At 38.4% G+C, this 14,501-nt stretch overlaps 1 protein-coding gene across 3 annotated transcripts in view; it reads right to left on the minus strand.

Annotated features, from left to right (window-relative positions):
- Positions 1 to 14,501, minus strand: part of SLC35F2 (solute carrier family 35 member F2) — a 59,967-nt gene that overhangs the window by 3,227 nt on the left and 42,239 nt on the right. For all 3 annotated transcript variants that reach the window (XM_043482053.1, XM_043482054.1, XM_043482055.1), the window contains exons 2-7: positions 11,514 to 11,689; positions 8,827 to 8,954; positions 3,742 to 3,901; positions 2,740 to 2,896; positions 2,127 to 2,179; positions 924 to 1,078 (exon numbers count right to left, since the gene is read on the minus strand). In XM_043482053.1, the coding sequence (XP_043337988.1) occupies positions 924 to 1,078; positions 2,127 to 2,179; positions 2,740 to 2,896; positions 3,742 to 3,901; positions 8,827 to 8,954; positions 11,514 to 11,689 (829 nt within the window). The remainder of the gene's footprint in view (positions 1 to 923; positions 1,079 to 2,126; positions 2,180 to 2,739; positions 2,897 to 3,741; positions 3,902 to 8,826; positions 8,955 to 11,513; positions 11,690 to 14,501) is intronic.

A 14,501-nucleotide genomic window follows, 5' to 3' on the forward strand; every position in this document is an offset into this window, starting at 1 on the left:
ATCTACATTTAGGGAGCTTATAATAGGTAGCGACAAGTGTATTTTCACTTTGAAGCTTTTGTTTCTTTAAGCTTACTTCCTCCTTGGACATAATTTTACTTACGAGAGAAAAGTAAATGTTAAACTACTAATGCTATCTCAATATGTTTAGTTTTAAAAAAAAGCACAGGTGAGCCAGGCCACAAGTTATACTGCAGAGCTTTCAAGCTTTCTCTGGTAGCCATTACCTGGCCTTGAACTGCAGAATAAAATCACCATGGTCCTCTAGTGGAGGCCACGTGAAATGCAATAACACCAGCACGAAACAGCTAACACACTTGAAAGGCTTGCTTTGTACCCCTTAATGATTGTTATCACAGGAAAGAACCTAAGCCTATCAAGATAACTGTCTGATTCACTCTGACATCGGTCACTTTCTAATGATGCCACCAAACAGCTATAAATACTTCTTCAGGCTTAGTTCATGAATACCATAACCAGCAGGGTTTTTGCAACGATAACAGCTAGTTCCTATGACATAATCTTGAAAAGCAAAACTGGTTTATGCTTCTTAAGCAGAAATGTCTGGGAACACAGTGAAGTAGGCATTCTGAGTTCATGGTCAACTCCTGGGAATAGTGTCAATCAATACCAAGTAATTTCCACCCACATCTAAAACTTTATAAGGATAAAGAAATACAGTTGCTATACCCAGCTAAACGCAATGTTAGCAAGCTACAGCTGACATTCTATTTGTTCAAATGATTGTAATAGCAGGCAGGTCAACAAGCTTTAAACTATGGAAAGATAGATTTCTAAGGCAGTAAGAAATTCTTGCTAAGGAGATGAGAAGGTTTTATTTTGGGATCTAAAACTTTAAAGAAACCCACTACTTCTTTTATACCAAACAAGTGTTCTTATTTGAACAAGATCTATTTGCTCACCTTATAGCCAAACAGAAAAAGTCCAAAAAAAAGACTGTAGAGGTCAGCTGTCAGGATGCCCAGGTTGACAGAAGTGGCACTGGTGACTTTGATCACCAGTGGCATGAAGCTGTACAGGCAAAACATGCAGAGGGCAAATGCTACAAATAGCAGGGCTGTGGGGAAAAAATGGAATATCTAATGTTAAAGGAAGAAATCAAAAGATAAAGGATAAAGCTTGCCTGACGTAAAATTCCCTGATCCTTTAACATACCGTCCACAAAGTCCCTCGTTAACAGTAAGCATTACAAATGAGACATACAAAGTTCTCACTGGATGTAGATGAAGAACTTAAAAAAACCCAACAGAATGTTAGATGATCAAGGCCATAGAATCTTGCATATGGCATAAGTTAATGGCTTTTTTTGCTCCATGCTATCCACACCTGCCCAGAGAGATGCCAATGATAAAAGGCATCATGGTTGGACACGATTTGTGTGGCTGAATTCAGAATAAAGTACTATTAGGGCATCAAAGACAGTTGTTAGGGTTTTATCTTTTGTTCATCCCATAAGGGAGCTAGTCATGTGGGTGCTGACTACTTAGTATCTCTGCTTCACAACTGCTTCTCCAACCTCACTCAACACACACACAGTACACACACAGGAAATCTAAGCTATTTACTTGAATGAAATCATCCAAGCACAGTAGATGAATTTCAATTCAATGACACTCATGCACTACTTTTTTCCATCCATAAGGTTCAAATCTTTCCTGACTATCCCACTACTGCTTTCTTCTGTTGCTCATCTGTACAGATGCTTAAGACTATCAGATGAGAGAGGCAATGCAAGATGGTAGTGATTACACACCATCAGATTATTTAAGTTAATACTTCACTGATTATATCAAGCAGGCAATCTTTACAAGCAGTCTGAAGACACGAAATACAGATCTAGTTGAAAGCTAGTGTGACCAAAGGTCAGTCTTATTCAGAATTCCTAGTAAAGAAAGGTTATTCTTGAAGGTAAAGATTAAGGATTAACTTTTATGGGGGTTCATTTACAAGTTCTCAGAGAAACTTGACATAAACCACTATAGTTTTCTGTGTACTAAATTACTCTGTGATTTTATATAAAAATGCCTAAATAGTATTATTAAAATATTTATTTCTTGGTGTGTGTCAGGGGAAAGACTAAAAATAATTATTATATATATACATACCAATTTTCCAGTCCCAATGAATGCTGGCAATATCCTTATATTCCACAATCAATCTGTGATTAAAACAAGAGGTCACAGAGAGATCTTTATATAAATTTTCACTGTTTTATAAACAAGTAAGTTGCTTCAAAACTTTAAGTACTTCACTTTAAGTGCTTCAGCTCTTAAGATAGTGAATTATGTTGACTTTTGGTTTTCATAGAATATTAAAAAAAAAAACTATCTTTAATTAAATGACAAAGAATAAAACTCAAAGGAGTCCATAAACACATGTTTGACACCCTTAGAAGCACTGTTTAGTGGTAGTCAGCTACAAGAGGGAAACATGATATTATGAATAGGAAGTTAATATTTTCTAGGAATAACCGAAAAAGAAAGTGTTCACTGGTAATATAAAGTCTAATGATATTATAAGCAGGAATCTTAAGCATCAAACATGTGTAAAAAAAATGAGGCATAATGACATTTCAACAATCTTCTAATAGATATTTAGCAAGTTACTGATTTTAAATATGAATTTAGGCCAAATAAACAATGAATGTTAGTAGCCAGAAACTAATCATCTATGACATATTTGCTGATTTTGTTTTTAAGGATATGTTTAGAATCTTACAGCTGTATGCCACTGATAATTGTTCCAAACAAGCCCACCATTCCTAAAAACTCCTGTCTACTCAGCTTCTTCACGATGTATTCTTCACACACATTAGAAACAGCATAGAGGGAAGCTCCAAGAAGGACCAAGATGTCACCAATCAGTACATTATTACCTATAGAGAGATAAGCCATAAAAAGGAATACATTGTCACTAGGGAAAACTCTCCAGCTTGCTTCCATAAGTTTATCTGGCTCATAATCATCTAAAAAAGATTTTACAGAAGAAGAAACTCTGATTTTTAAAGTTTAAAGACTCTTACTTTTCTCACTTTCTGGCACAATTCTGCTTTCATTTTTCTTATTTTGGATCTTCAGGAGACTAACAGATTGGAAGATGGTAGTGTATACCATAATGTAAGGCCCCAGAAAATGATTCTATGACATGGGAAATTAATGGAATTTATTAATGGGAATTCATTGAAAACTACAGGGAAGGAAGCTAGGTAAGCAAGGTAATTTTCTCAATCAAAGGAGACACTGAAGTTGTTTGCAGATTGGGGAAATTCATAGACCTTATTTAGATTTTATACTATGAACTATCTCAACCGTGACATAAAGAGTATCAAAATGTTCTCATCTACAGAGTAACTGAAATAGAGGTCATTCTGCGAACACAAAGTCTCCTTTTTGATGGAAACAAAATCTACAGTAGGGTTTCCGGCAACTAATCTCAATGTATGGGCCAAAAGAAGATTATTGCAAATATATAAAGAAACCTCTCTCAGGACACAAAACAAATGAGTATGACAAAAAGCAAGGACTCTGGGCAGGTAGGAACATAGACTGCTATGTTGAAGTGGTCATAGTACCAGAAGCAAGCAAATCTAAAAATAAAAATTTTAAGATAGGTAATCAGGACATGTTCTCTGCTTTTTACTTTATCTTTGCAAAATAAAAGTAAAGGCATAAGCAAAATGTCTTCTGTGACTAAACCAGAAAACAAGTAACACAGTCTCACCTGCATTGTCTTCCCTCCCTGCTAAGATGTCTGCACCAACCATAGTTCCTACACCCAACAGACAGACAGCCACAGCAATGAAGTGGATCACTCTGTATCTTGCATAAAGAATAAACCACGAAAGAGCCATCAGCACAGGAATCCCAAAGCAATCCAAAAGCTGCATGAAAAGAGAAATAAATACCTGAAAATATCTCTCATTAGTGAAAAGATGACTAAGTAATAACAGAAATCAGTGTTTATTAAGCATTTATTATTGCCAGCCCTGTACTAAATGCTTTATCTGGATGAACTCATTTAATCCTCACAACAACTCTATGAAACTGGAACTTCAACCTCCATTTTACCCATGAGGAAACCAAAGTCACAGAGAGGTTAAATGAGCTGCCCAAAATCACACAGTTAAAAGTTTGGGAGTCAGTTGACGAACCCAGGAATTCTGCCCAACAGCTCATGCAATTTACTTCTACACTCTCACTTGTGTTTATCCTTAAGTCCAGGAGACATGTACCCATTCAGTCAATAAATATTTAAGTACATGATATGTGGGAGACACTAATGGAGGAGGTGGAATGTAGAGAACAAGAAAGGCACAAAGTGGAGTATTTAGAACCCTAGACAGAGAAAAATCACATAGCCAATGTTTAATTGCAATTGGGCTTAAGAACTACAAAAAGAACAGGTTATTATGAGAAAGCAAACAGACACCATCTCCCTGACAAAGTGTCCAACCCCACCATATAAGACAGATACTTGCTCCCAGCAAATACTCTCGCTCATCTTCATCATATACTCCTCCACCACCTGTTGATCCTGGGTCCAGAAAATACTTTCTACACCCCTGATATTGCCAGTCTGAAAGGCAGGGGGACTAAGAGTGCCAAAATTATAGTAAATCCAAAATCTTTGCAAGATAAAGGAAAAAGAGATTTTATTCATTCGATTCTCAAAAGCACACATTTGTAGAGTGCATTCAAGGATAAAATATATTCCTTTTACTAATAGTGTTCCTGATGTTGCTATGTGACTGCTCATCCTATTCTTTTTTTAACCTTGTCCCTGATGTGCTCTGTATCTATTTAGTCTTGGACAAGGCAGGCCCCTAAATCTCAGCAGCTTGTTTGATCCTGTCCACAGTTGTTTACTGATTGCCTTTCACTGCAATGTCAAGTATAGGAACGGGCACTTTGCCTTCTGTTATTTATTCCATCTATAGAACTCTAATCTCTTAAGTGCTTTATTGAGCCTGCCTGAATAACAAACCATTAAACGATGCAAATGATAATAGCTTGTCCTGGAAGACACCAAAAGAATCTAGCCATAGTGAAGGAATAAAATCGAAACTATATTCCTTAAACAAAAAAAAGTAGACAAAAATCACTCTAAAAACTATCACAGAAGACTCCCTATCCTCAAATTGTGTCTTAAAATCAAACTTAAACCTGCTCTATTTTTAACCATTTTTGGCGGTCCAGGACTGGCCATATAAGGAAGGCACCCAAGGCCTGAGGCTCCAGCCCTGCCATTGACCAGCTGTGTGATCTCCAGCTAGTCAACTCTTGAGTCAAAATCTGAAATCAAGAAGTCAGACCAAATGAGCTCAAGATACCTGGCCACTCTAAAGTTCCATGACTTCTAATCTGGTATCTATCACAGTCAGTCATTTATCTAAACTGAATCTTTTCCTGATGCCTTCTGCTTGATGCTTTTAGTTCTAAGAGCCGTCTACTTAATTTAATCTTTAAAAATTATTGGCTAGATTTCTGATTTAAAAAAATAGATATGCAACAAGCAACAAAGGTTTACTGTGTGGCACAGGGAACTATAGTCAATATCTTGTAATAACCTATAATGGAAAATAATTTCAAAAATAACATGTGTGTATAACTAAATCATACACACAAGAAAATTCTACTTTTTGAAATTAAGTAATGTTTATCTTTCTGCCAGGTTTTCTAAATGTCCTATGGACATCTAATAACAACATATGAGATACAAAATTTTAAATATATTTGTGTATGATAAGATTAATATAAACTAAATATAAATCTATATTTAAATTATTAATGACATCATTCAAGATGCTCTTATTCTTATTTTTTCTGCACTTGATAAAATATTCTCAGAGAAATGTTAATATGTCTCACTATGATTATATATTTTTTTCTTTTCCTTTATATTTCTTCTGATTTTTCCTTTATGTATCTTTGTTTCTTTGTTGATAAGGTATCTAATGGTTTCTGATGTCTATGTTATTTGTGAATTGCTCCTTTTATTATTAAAAATATTCATCTTTGCTTTAAAAAAAATTATTATATAGACACAGGAAGTAAGAACCTGGAATGAGGGGGAAGGATGGATATAAACATGAATCAGACTTTGTTAGTGATACGATGGAGTATACTCTATAGAGAAGAATATGAAATTCAATTAGGCCTTTGAGAAGGGGCTTTGAAAAGGATGCATTCTAGAAATAATAGAGCAACATAAGAGAGAGAAGCTGGCTGTGGGTAGGGAATGTGTAGATACGGCAAGTGACATGAGAAGTAACATGAGTAGAAACAGGCCAGCAATGTCAACGGACACATCATGAACTACTACATTAGTATTTACAGTCACAGAATCCTTGAAGGAATCCTTAAGAAAGAGGTTCAAAGACCATCCAATTTAAACTTCCACCCTCTCAGGGGGAATTCCCTGGTGGTCCAGTGGTCAGGACTCTGTGCTTCCACTGCAGGGGGCACTGGTTCCATACCTGGTTGGTAAACTAAGATCCTACATGTTGTGTGTCCCTAAAGAAACAAAGAAGCAAATTTCCACCCTTTCAGATTAACCAGACTAGAGGTTTACTCAAGGAGATAATCTGATTGAAGAATTCCAATGACAGGCACTCTTCTCTGATGGAAGGAGGTTTAGCTGTTAGATGCACTTTTTATAATATGGCTTCCTAGGACCATAAGTACTTAATTTTAGACAAGCAAATGCTTAGGTTTTTCTAAGACGCTAGGATGAAAGAAATCGTTTGAGATTAGCTTAAGGCATGAACTTTAGTCACAAAACCTCAGTGTAAGTATTTTGCTTAGCTTTGTTTAGACCTGTGCCAATTCAAAACTCCTAGTCATTATCTGTCACAGATCAAAATTTCTGAGAATTATAATCAAGCAATTAAACTGTGTGTGAGATCATGAAGGTAGATGTGACTAGAAAAATGCCATTTTCTGTATTTGTTGTTGTTTAGGCACTAGGTTGTGTCTGACTCTGTGACTCCATGGAACGCAGCGTGCCATGCTTTCCTGTTCTTCACTATTTCCCGGAGTTTGCTCAAACTCATGTTCATTGAGTTGGTGATGCCATCCAACCATCTCATCCTCTGTCACCCCCTTCTCCTCCTGCACTCAATCTTCTCTAGCATCAGGGTCTTTTCCAATGAGTCGGCTCTTTATTATATAGGGTACATTTTCTATATACTTACACTCTTATTATTCATTGCTAAAAGTACACTTAATACTATTTGCGATGAATGCATCTTCTAGGTAGCTCCTGGTTTTAATTTCTATGAAACTCTGAGCTTTTCATGTGCCTCTTATGATGTCTGTCTTATAAAAGATTTCCTATCTTTCCCACCAGGCTCCTCTGTCCATGGGATTTTCCGGGCGAGAATACTGGAGTGGGTTGTCATTTCCTTCTACAGGGGATCTTCCCGACCCAGGGATGAAACCCGCGTCTTCTGCTTGACAGGCAGATTCTTTTTACCACTGAGCCACCTGGGAAGCCCAGAGGACAATGCTTAGCACAGTATTAAATGGCATTCTGGTAATAATAGCATTTAATGCATATTCATATCAGAAAAATACTGAGTTTTCATTAGTCATTAATCGTTCTCTTTAAATCTTCAATTTTTCCATGTTTCTTAAATTTGGAGATAAGACCATCTCTGTTTTATAGGAAAAAGTGAAGCAACAGGAATTCTCTGGTGGTCCAGTGGTAGAGACTCTGTGCTTTCCCTGCTGAAAGCACAGGTCCAATCTCTCCTTGGTTGGGGAACTAAGATTCTGCAAGCTACACAGCACAGCCAAAAAAAAAAAAAAGGTGCATCAAAAGTCATAAATTCAGGGACCTCCCTGGTGGTCCAGTGACTAAGACTCTGCCATTCCAATGCAGGGAGCTCAGGTTTGATCCCTGGTAAAGAAAGGAGATACCACATGCCACAACCAATTTGTTTTTAAGTCATAAATTCAGTAAACTGTGAAGTCTAAACCTGACATGGGAATCTATTTTACTTTCTTCTCCATTTACAACACATTTTATTGTTAGCAATGAGGAGTCAGTGTTATGATACATCCCAAGTTTGCCAACATTAAGACAACTCTTCTTTGTCTCGGGTGTGTCACATAGCTTGCTGGATCTTGGTTCCCCGACCAGGGATCAAACTTGGCCACAGCAGTGAAAGTCCAGAATCCTAACCACTAAGGCCACCAGGGAACTCCCTAATGTTAAGACAACTTAATCAGTCGTCCTCAACTCCACCAAGCTGAAAAGTACTGCTATGTAGGAACATTTTTCTTTCAACCTAATGAGAATAAACCTAGAAAAGGAATAGGTATAAGTTTTACTTTTGGCTACCACCTTTACCCAAAATGTCTAATGCCCTATTAGATAACAGACAACAAAAAGACAACAACCTATTAGTTGTCTTAGATATCTACTTTACTTGTAAGACTCCAACTTTTCTGGGACACAATACTATATTCACTTTATATGCCATTTAAGCAACACACAAAACAGAACTCTTGCCAACATCACAGCATCAATTGCCAACTAAATATTTATGTTTATTTGGTAGCAACTGTTCTATTCATCTATAGCATTAGCAGTTTAGGAACAGATTAACTTGTACACATTTTCACTAATTCCAGGAAGCCTTTCGCATTAGCACACATACTCCACTGGAAAACAGATAACATCCACTGTTTTTAGTTTTTTTCTGAGTGAACAGGTTCTTAAGGAAATTAGGTGAGCACATATGAGTTCAGATTCCTCTCTTAAAGCTATAAAATCCAAACTGGTCAGAGGACTCCTTCTTACCTGGACACTGGTTAGAGTTGTGTACTGGTATGCTCTGACAATCAGGTAATTAGCTTCTACATCTGCTAGTCCAAGCAGGATGTACTTCCACCATTTCTTTTTCAAGATGTATAAAAGATTATCACTACCTGGTTGAAAGAAATCTAGATTAGGACATGTTACTTGAAAATTATTCCATGCATGTTAATCTGGAGATAAAGAGTCAAAGCTAGTATTTGTGCTGGGCTGTGCTTGGCCGCTCAGCTGTGTCTGCCTCTTTGCGACCCTATAGACTGTAGTCCACCAGGCTTCTCTGTCCATGGGGATTCTCCAGACAAGAATACTGGAGTGGATTGCCATGCCCTCCTCCAGGAAATCTTCCCAATCCAGGGACCGAATCCAGGTCTCCTGCATTACAGGCACATACTTTACCACTATGTACATTGAACATGGTCCCTCCTAATGTCCATTACTCATAACTCAAATTCCTGCAACAGCTCAGCAGAGTCGCTCAGATTTTTTTCTAGTATGAGGCCCAAGCTAAGGTGTCATCATAGACCAAGTGCTCAATGAAAACAACAAAGATAAAGGAAGTAAGACTGGTTAAATTCATTGAATTCCTTTTCCTTTCCTACTGCAACAGAAATATAACATCCAGATCATCTGAGGAAATAAAATGTTTCCTTATAAATTTATCAAACAGACCAAAACTCTGTGGTCATTCTTTTGGAAAAGATCTGCTTTCAGCCGAAAATTAAGCCAGTGGTAAGTCTGAAAAAATGACTTAGTGATGTCATTGAAGAAACACTTTTCATCCCCTAAATTCTATTTATTCAAGTTAACTGTGAATCATTTCTTTGAAGATCACAAGGAGATACAGAGTTGGCAGCTATACAAGAAGGCTTTATGGGTAAGATAACCTGCAAAGAAATCAAGGTAGTGAGAATCATAGTCAGATTCTGTTGTTCAGTCACTCAGTCGTGTCTGACTCTTCACAACCCCATGGACAGCAGCACACCAGGCTTCCCTGTCCTTCACTATCTCCCAGAGTTTGCTCAAATTCATGTCCATTGAGTTGATGATGCCATCCAACCATCTCATCCTCTGTTCCCCGCTTCTCCTCCTACCCTCAACCTTTTCTGGCATCAGGGTCTTTTCCAGTGAGTCAGCTCTTTGCATCATGTGGCCAAAGTATTGGAGCTTCAGCTTCAGCATCAGTCCTTCCAATGAATACCCAGGACTGATTTCCTTTAGGATGGACTGGTTGGATCTCCTTGCAGTCCAAGGGACTCTCAAGAGTCTTCTCCAATACCATAGTTCAAAAGCATCAATTCTTCAGTGCTCAGCTTTCTTTATGGTCCAACTCTCACATCCATACATGACTACTGGAGAAACCATAGCTTTGACTATACAAACCTTTGTCAGCAAAGTAATGTCTCTGCTTTTTAATATGCTGTCTAGGTTGGTCATAGCTTTTCTTCCAAGGAGCAAGTGTCTTTTAATTTCATGACTGCAGTCACCGTCCACAATAATTATCATTAAATCCCAATGACCAGGAATATCCTGAAAACATAGTCTTCCTAGTATGAGATAGCATGGAAGGCATCTATTAATAATAACCATCCCTTGGGGGATTTCACTGATTTATTTACGAATCATTTTTTTAGTGGTAAAGAATCTGCCAGCAATGCAGGAGACGGGGGTTCAATCTCTGGGTGAGGAAGAACCCCTGGAGAAGGAAATGGCAAAGCACTCCAGTATTCTTGCCTGAGAAATCCCATAGACAGAGGAGCCTGGTGGGCTAAAGTCCATGGGGTCACAAAGTCAGACATGACTTAACAACTAAACACAATAATAACCATCCCTTAGAGGGACTTCACTGATACATTTACAAATCATACTGACTTCCTAAAGGCCAGTTCTTACAGAGAGGAGCAAATTCTGGGGCTATTAACCACGACATACCAGTTCTATTTCCAGCTCCTACAGTTCTTGTCAAATTTGGTGCTTTCCGCTTAGGATATTTTCCCCTTCTCATAATTGACTTCCACTTTCTTTCAAAAGTAAGTTATTTATCCTGCCTGATGTATAGGAATACCATTGAGGTATTAATTTTCATATTAAAAGAGGATCTTAATCAGAGGTGAGCAACCACCACACTGGTAATTCTATCATATGCTTTAAATGTGATGAAAATGGTAGTACTGCACCCTCCCCGTCTGGGTTACCCATGTCTTTACACTCTTGAAATCAATCTTGGATAAGATGTTAATTCCTTGTTTTGTTTCTCTCACATTTACATGCAGTGGTGCTCTATTTAGCATTCTCCATTTAGCTGGAAATATATATTTTGGAAAGTGAGGTTCTTGACTTTTTAAGTGTTTTTAATACTGTCTCTTAAGTTTGTCAACCACAGGGGGGGGTGAAGGTGTAATTTATAATGGCATTTACACTTTCTTTTATTTGGACAAATCCTATGTTACACTTTGATGCTAATCATTTTAATCAACAATTTCAGAGAGCTATACATAAATCTCTAGTCACTAACTTCACAGAATTCAGAGGTGTCATACCTTTCTAGTGACTTTTATAAAAACAGCAGTAGTTTCCTGTTCTTGGTTTTGGTTTGGGCTCATCTTTTGTTTTTTGAATGTATAGAGCCAAACATTTTTATGAAGATAGTTTGTTAAAAAGGTAATTTGACGTACCTGATCGAAATGCCAGCATCACTGTGTAAATTAGAAACAGCAAGCAATAGTTGATAAAGCTCTGAAGCATGGGGGTATTCACTTTATATCTTTCTGCCAAATACTGGCTGGTGATGGCTGTCCCACATATACACAAGGATAACATCTGACCTAAGGCAATTGTTTTCAAAATATTCCTGGAAAATAAAGGAGAAAATAAGATTAACTGGTAAATAATTTATGTATTTCACGCACACACACACACACACACTTTAGGGCTAAACAAAAAGGAAAATGCTAATAATTCCAGGTGACTCTTTATTTCATTTTATCACTTATTTCATACGCACAAAAATTAAAGTGTTGGATTTTGAGTGACTACAGTTTTATTCTCTTTTATATTTCTAACTTCTCCCACAAAAATACATATTCCCCCAGTTCACTGGTGATCTATTTAGAGATCACCTTTGTTACTTAGTAGCAGTGGCCACAGGACGGGAAAAGGTCCGTCTTCATTCCAATCCCAAAGAAAGGCAATGCCAAAGAATGCTCAAACTACCGCACAATCGCACTCATCTCTCACGCTAGTAAAGTAATGCTCAAAATTCTCCAAGCCAGGCTTCAGCAATACGTGCACCGTGAACTTCCAGATGTTCAAGCTGGTTTTAGAAAAGGCAGAGGAACCACAGATCAAATTGCCAACATCTGCTGGATCATTGAAAAAGCAAGAACGTTCCAGAAAATCATCTATTTCTGCTTTATTGGCTATGCCAAAGCCTTTGACTGCATGGATCACAATAAACTGGAAAATTCTGAAAGAGATGGGAATACCAGACCACCTGACCTGCCTCTTGAGAAACCTATATGCAGGTCAGGAAGCAACAGTTAGAACTGGACATGGAACAACAGACTGGTTCCAAATAGGAAAAGGAGTACGTCAAGGCTGTATATTGCCACCCTGCTTATTTAACTTATAAGCAGAGTACATCATGAGAAACGCTGGGCTGGAAGAAGCACAAGCTGGAATCAAGATTGTCGGGAGAAATATCAATAACCTCAGAAATGCAGATGACACCACCCTTATGGCAGAAAGTGAAGAGGAACTACAAAGCCTCTTGATGAAAGTGAAAGAGGAGAGTGAAGAAGTTGGCTTAAAACTCAAGGTCATGGCATCCGGTCTCATCACTTCATGGCAAATAGATGGGCAAACAGTGGAAATAGTGACAGACTTTATATTTTTGGGCTCCAAAATCACTGCAGATGGTTACTGCAGCCATGAAATTAAAAGACGCTTACTCCTTGGAAGGAAAGTTATGACCAACCTAGATAGCATATTAAAAAGCAGAGACAATACTTTGTCAACAAAGGTCCGTCTAGTCAAGGCTATGGTTTTTCCAGTAGTCATATATGGTTGTGAGAGTTGGACTATAAAGAATGTTGAGCACTGAAGAATTGATGCTTTTGAACTATGGTGTTGGAGAAGACTCTTGAGAGTTCCTTGGACTGCAAGGAGATCCAACCAGTCCATCCTAAAGGAAATCAGTCCTGGGTATTCATTGGAAGGACTGATGCTGAAGCTGAAGCTCCAATACTTTGGCCACATGATGCAAAGGGCCGACTCACTGGAAAAGACCCTGATGCTGGGAAAGATTGAGGACAGGAGGAGAAGGGGACGACAGAGGATGAGATGGTTGGATGGCATCACCAACTCAATGGACATGAGTTTGGGTAAACTCTGGGAGTTGGTGATGGACAGGGAGGCCTGGCATTCTGCGGTTCATGGCGTCACGAAGGGTCAAACACGACTGAGTGACTGAACTGAACTGATTACTTAGCTGTGTCATGTATTATTTGAATTGTGTGTGTGTGATTTTTTAAAACTCAACTTTAACTCTGGTTTAAAGTTTTTCTGTTCATTAAATGTTTAACATTTTCTTATCCTTTCATTCTCCCAGAGACTTGGTTTCTCCAACTAGAAGCAGACACCTTCAGTGCTACCTACATGTTAGAATTACAGAGCTTTTAAAAATGTTAATACCCCAGGTTGCACCCCAGACCAATTATATTGTCACCTTGAGGGGTGGGTCCAGGCATCAGTGATGTTCAGAGCTCTCCAAGTAATCCCAAAAGCAGCCAAGACTGTGAATCACCACTTCAGAGACAGGTACGTTGGATCCAGAGTAGAATAAGGTCTAGAGCCTACCCTTTCGCATTTTAAACGAGAAGTACCTTAGCAACCAACTAAAAATTGCAGAAAGCAAACCATACAAACCAGTTTTTTTGTTACAGAAAGCAATCTTATAACAGTGGTACAAGTGAAAAAGGGCTGAGAGAGCACACAGGTTAATTCTGAATGAGGGAGTTAGCAGGCAGAGGGAAAACTGAGAAAAGTTTTATGGAACAGATGATTTTTCAGTTAGATTTGGATGTATATAAGAGGTTTCTAGAGGAAGAAGTAGGGAGAAGGGAATCCAAGAAGTAACTGTAGGACCAAATGTAGAGGCACAAACATGCAATGGTGGGCTCTGGAAGCAAATGGTCTATGCCTAGGGCACAAGGGCAAAGAGCTGTGGGCAAGAAGCCTGGAAAAGTAAGTGGAGCCCAGGCTGTAAATGGTAACTCTGGTGACCAAAAGGAGGGCTAAAGGTTAGAAAGTTAGTATAAAGATCCATGACAGAGCTAAAGCTACAGCAATGTGAATATTAAGTACAGAATGATATGAAAGACTCACAGAGCCTAGTGATCCATTAAATCTCAGGTGAGTGAAGTGAAAGTTGCTCAGTCATGTCCAACTCTTTGCGACCCCATGTACTACGCAGTCCAAGGGATTCTTCAGGCCAGAATGCTGAAATGGGTAGCCTTTCCCTTCTCCAGGGGATCTTCCCAACCCAGGGATCGAACCCAGGTCTCCCGCATTGCAGGTGGATTCTTTACCAGCTGAGCCACAAGGGAAGCCCAAGACTACTGCAGTGGGTAGCCTATCCCTTCTCCAGCAGATCTTCCCGACCC

The sequence above is a fragment of the Cervus canadensis genome, chromosome 11, assembly GCF_019320065.1.
Source record: "Cervus canadensis isolate Bull #8, Minnesota chromosome 11, ASM1932006v1, whole genome shotgun sequence".
NCBI lineage: Eukaryota > Metazoa > Chordata > Mammalia > Artiodactyla > Cervidae > Cervus > Cervus canadensis.